This window comes from Cyprinodon variegatus, unplaced genomic scaffold (genome assembly GCF_000732505.1).
Source record: "Cyprinodon variegatus isolate N-32 unplaced genomic scaffold, C_variegatus-1.0 Scaffold1151, whole genome shotgun sequence".
Taxonomy (NCBI): domain Eukaryota; kingdom Metazoa; phylum Chordata; class Actinopteri; order Cyprinodontiformes; family Cyprinodontidae; genus Cyprinodon; species Cyprinodon variegatus.
This window is the reverse complement of record NW_015151604.1, coordinates 50,172-54,765: the sequence shown is the minus strand read 5'-3', so window position 1 is coordinate 54,765 and position 4,594 is coordinate 50,172. Positions and strand designations below refer to the sequence as shown.

The 4,594-nt window shown below is 40.2% G+C and overlaps 1 protein-coding gene across 2 annotated transcripts in view; it reads right to left on the bottom strand.

Moving 5' to 3' along the window:
* The window catches only part of LOC107101781 (docking protein 1-like), a 21,812-nt gene extending 18,713 nt beyond the window's left edge, over window positions 1–3,099 (bottom strand). The window contains exon 1 of one of the 2 annotated variants that reach the window (XM_015400828.1): window positions 2,968–3,099. In XM_015400828.1, the coding sequence (XP_015256314.1) occupies window positions 2,968–3,051 (84 nt within the window). In that variant the 5' untranslated portion in view covers window positions 3,052–3,099. The remainder of the gene's footprint in view (window positions 1–2,967) is intronic. The other variant, XM_015400829.1, reaches the window with a different exon arrangement.
* Window positions 3,100–4,594: the final 1,495 nt, after the last annotated feature.

The following is a 4,594-nucleotide window of genomic DNA, read 5'->3' as shown; positions in this document are numbered from 1 at the left end:
CCTCTCTCTCAAAGAGAAGCCCGGACTCTATCAAGGTATACTCTTGAATAATCAAAGACTCATAACTCATCAGCCAGCTTTCTAATCAAACTATCATCTCTGCAGACTTCAGTGAACCAGCCCGGACCAGTTCCTGATCCAGTTCATGATCTTGTGTTTTGTGCATAACTCAATAAACTCTGTTAAACTTTTACCAGCCTCCGTTGTGTTCTGCATGTGGGCTAAGAACCTAAGACCCATCATGACATTTCTATTGTGCTAATTCATAACAAATGTTCATATTGTGACTGTTAATAGAGACAATTCTATCAGATCATTCACTCAGACTGGTTCAAGATTTTCTATCTAAGGAAAAACAGATGATTGCATGTAGTTATTGACTATGCAGGATTTAATCCTCCTAGATTAGCATTCAATTCAGTTTATTTATATAGCGCCACCACATGTCACCTCAAGGGTGGCAACTACTAAGCACTGAAAAACAGGCCCAACTCTATCATCTACTGAAAGTGTTGCATCTGATGGCTGCTGCCTCAAAGTACAAAAAAAATAAAGTTAGGGGTTGACTAAAAACTACTTAAGAAATTGAGAATAAAGATGGAATGAACCAGAAAGAGGAAAAGGGGTCCCTATGTCATCCAGCAGCCTAAGCTTATAGCAGCTTAACTGTAGAGATAGCTCAGGATAACCTATAAGCTTTATCAAAGAGGAAAGTTTTTAGGCCTACACTTAAAGGGAGACAGGGTGTCTTCCTCATGGACTAAAGCACGTAACTTAAAGATCTGCCTCCCTTTCTACTTTAAGAAATTACAGGAACCACTAGTAAACCTGCAGATAGAGAGCGAAGTGCTCTGTTAGGAACATAAGGAATTATCAGATCCATGATATAAGACAGAGTTTGGTATTTAGGGCTTTATTAGTGAGAAGTAAAATCATCGAGGCAGTGAACAATTCATGAAACAAAGAATCATCAATAAAACACAAAGATTACAGGATCAGGAAGAGTAGCTGGAGCTGCACGAAATTAACCTTCCAATCCCATGAATTATAAAGATGTTTCCTCATGGATCATTGAGTACTCGTACAAGTCATTTGGGGGACGTTCCAGGAAGATGAGTGTTTTACCAGCAAGAGAAGGTCAAACAAGATTCATCAGAATGATCTGAGTTTGTTAGCTACTTAAAACATCAGCCAAAAAAAATGAAACATGACCACAACCGAGGTGGATTCCCCGGTGGCATAATGTGCCATACTTTGTGTTATGGTGGGCTGCTATTTATTTTAGTTATCTCATCATGAATGTTCGATCCCTATTCAGTTTATCTGTGTAGCACCAATTTACAACACATGTCATCTAAAGGCACTTTACAGAGACATTTCAACCAAATCATATGGTCAGATTGGTTCAAAGTGTCCTACGTAAGGAGAACCAGCTGATTTCATCGACTCAATGAATCGAAAGCAATGTCTCAAAATAATCATGCTTGTGGCAACAGTGGAAAGGAAAATTCCCTTTTAACAGGAAGAACCTGGTTCCAGCAGAACCAGGCTCAGTGTGAGCGGCCATCTGCTGAGGCTGACTGGGGTTCAAGGAGACAGAAGCAGACATACAGAAACAAGCAGAGATGGAAAAGGCAACTGTCAACCAACTAAGATGACCTGTTGTGAAATTATGCTGTATAAATAAACTAAATTGAATTGAATTGATGACAACAAATCAGATAGAAACTCTAAAAACTCATCTAGAAATTCCGATTATGTCATGAATCACTGTTTGTGTGGAGGACCCAGACGCAGAGACCAGTAGGCAGAGGTGAATTAAGACTGTTTATTCAGGTTCAAAAATGCTTTCAATATGTTTTTTGGGTTTAAACCTTATATTTTGTTTCAGGAACAATTTTGTTATTTAAAGGTTGTTAATCATTGTTTCTCTGTGTTTATGTTCAAAGGGTTTTCACCTACAACTACTTCTACTGCTACTACTTTTATCAATGCTACTATTGTTGATTGAACTTTCAAATAAAAGATAAAAAAGGAAAGAATCAACTTTGGTGTTCTGAGTGAAATCCTGTGAAATCTCTGGAAGCAAGATGCCTTTTCAAGTGGGGGAAACCCGCAGTTTAAATACCAAACAAAAAAGTGTGAACCACTTGACATGCACTTTATGGAATGAAAATATTCTGAAAGCTGTACAAAACATAATTTCGTTTTGTATACACTCTGTGTAAACAAGATGACAATAAAATTTGTCCATGTGTTGGGATCTGGAAGTCTGTCCATTTTTCTCCATCGTTCTAGGTCTCCTGGAGCTGGAGCTGACTTCACCACCTGCGGCTCGTTTGCTCATCAGGAGACCAGTATATAAGGAGGCAGAGGACTTCACTCCGACGCCAGATTGTTTTGCCAGTTATGGTTAGNTTTTTTTTTTTTCAGTGGCCCTAATCCTCTTCCGTACCTCAGAGTTTATGTAACTATAACAATAAGCAGAGGGGGAGCTGATCTCAGCCTGGGAGCTGAACAGGAGCAGAGGGCCGAGCAGAGCCCATTGCTGGAGAACAGAGTGTCATCTCTCCCTTTGAGGAAGGTCAGTTCCAGCGTTTGGACCTATCTGCTCATTAGAGTCACTGAGTAAGACAGAAAAACGCTGCATGAAAGCAACAGCAAATGTTTCACACAGGAATTAAGAGAAGATGCAGTGAAAATGATCAACTGCTGGAGGTCAGGAAACCTGCAGGCATCCAGAGATAAACCAATCATCTGCGATGGAGGACCTATGATTGGTCACACCAAGGACATAATCAAACACAAACAAGCCTGCAGAACCGGTCCTGCTCTTAGCTGAAAGCTTTTTGCTGAGACTTAGACAACTTTTGTTGTCATTTTGTATACATAGAGTGTATACAAAAATAAATTGTGTTTTGTACAGCAAACAATATTCATCCTGTTCCAGAAATAAAAGTATTTTACCTGGGAAGATTCTAAGCCTGTCGGGTCGGAGCACATATGGGTCCTATTGTTGTTGCTGCTGCGACCCGTGGCGCCATGTTTCATCCTCTCAGAGTCCAACCTTTGCCTTGAGGAGGCAGAGAGAAACCCAGTAGGCGGCAGAATTGATGCTTCCTGTCTTGCAGGCTGTTTACTGCAACACTGAGTAGATCTGAGGGGGGGGCCAGGGGCCACTGATACTAGTTTGACTCTTTTTTACCCTCAGGTGGTGCTTTAAAAAGAAAGGGCTGATGTAAAGTATCTGTGGGACAGGCACAGTCATGCACAGCAGATTTTATGGAAAAGAGTGGAAGGTGTGATCTGTACAGGTAGTGACATGATCAGTGCTGGAGGGGGCAGGATGATGGCACCGGGTTCGATGTATGATAATCTGGGTCATGGCTGCGGTTTTAAGGCAGAGACATGAACCTAAAAGGTTTAACTATTTCAGTGAGACACTGGCTGTTTTTTTTTCTTTGTTTTTTTTATCTCTGAACTACAGTAAGATGAGTTTGATTGGCACAGTGATTTATTAAAAATCAATTCAATTCAGTTTATTTATATAGCGCCACCACATGTCACCTCAAGGGTGACAACTACTAAGCACTGAAAAACAGGCCCAACTCTATCATCTACTGAAAGTGTTGCATCTGATGGCTGCTGCCTCAAAGTACAAAAAAAATAAAGTTAGGGGTTGACTAAAAACTACTTAAGAAATTGAGAATAAAGATGGAATGAACCAGAAAGAGGAAAAGGGGTCCCTATGTCATCCAGCAGCCTAAGCTTATAGCAGCTTAACTGTAGAGATAGCTCAGGATAACCTATAAGCTTTATCAAAGAGGAAAGTTTTTAGGCCTACACTTAAAGGGAGACAGGGTGTCTTCCTCATGGACTAAAGCACGTAACTTAAAGATCTGCCTCCCTTTCTACTTTAAGAAATTACAGGAACCACTAGTAAACCTGCAGATAGAGAGCGAAGTGCTCTGTTAGGAACATAAGGAATTATCAGATCCATGATATAAGACAGAGTTTGGTATTTAGGGCTTTATTAGTGAGAAGTAAAATCATCGAGGCAGTGAACAATTCATGAAACAAAGAATCATCAATAAAACACAAAGATTACAGGATCAGGAAGAGTAGCTGGAGCTGCACGAAATTAACCTTCCAATCCCATGAATTATAAAGATGTTTCCTCATGGATCATTGAGTACTCGTACAAGTCATTTGGGGGACGTTCCAGGAAGATGAGTGTTTTACCAGCAAGAGAAGGTCAAACAAGATTCATCAGAATGATCTGAGTTTGTTAGCTACTTAAAACATCAGCCAAAAAAAATGAAACATGACCACAACCGAGGTGGATTCCCCGGTGGCATAATGTGCCATACTTTGTGTTAAGGTGGGCTGCTATTTGTTTTAGTTATCTCATCATGTATGTTCGATCCCTATTCAGTTTATCTATATAGCACCAATTTACAACACTAAAGAACATGGCTGCTTCAGCCAATGAAACTAACGTTAGCGTGGCTATCGAGCAAGTTTTATCGGAATTACAGAGTATTTCTTCACTGAAAGAAGAGCAAAACACTGCTCTGGAGGCTTTTCTCAGAGG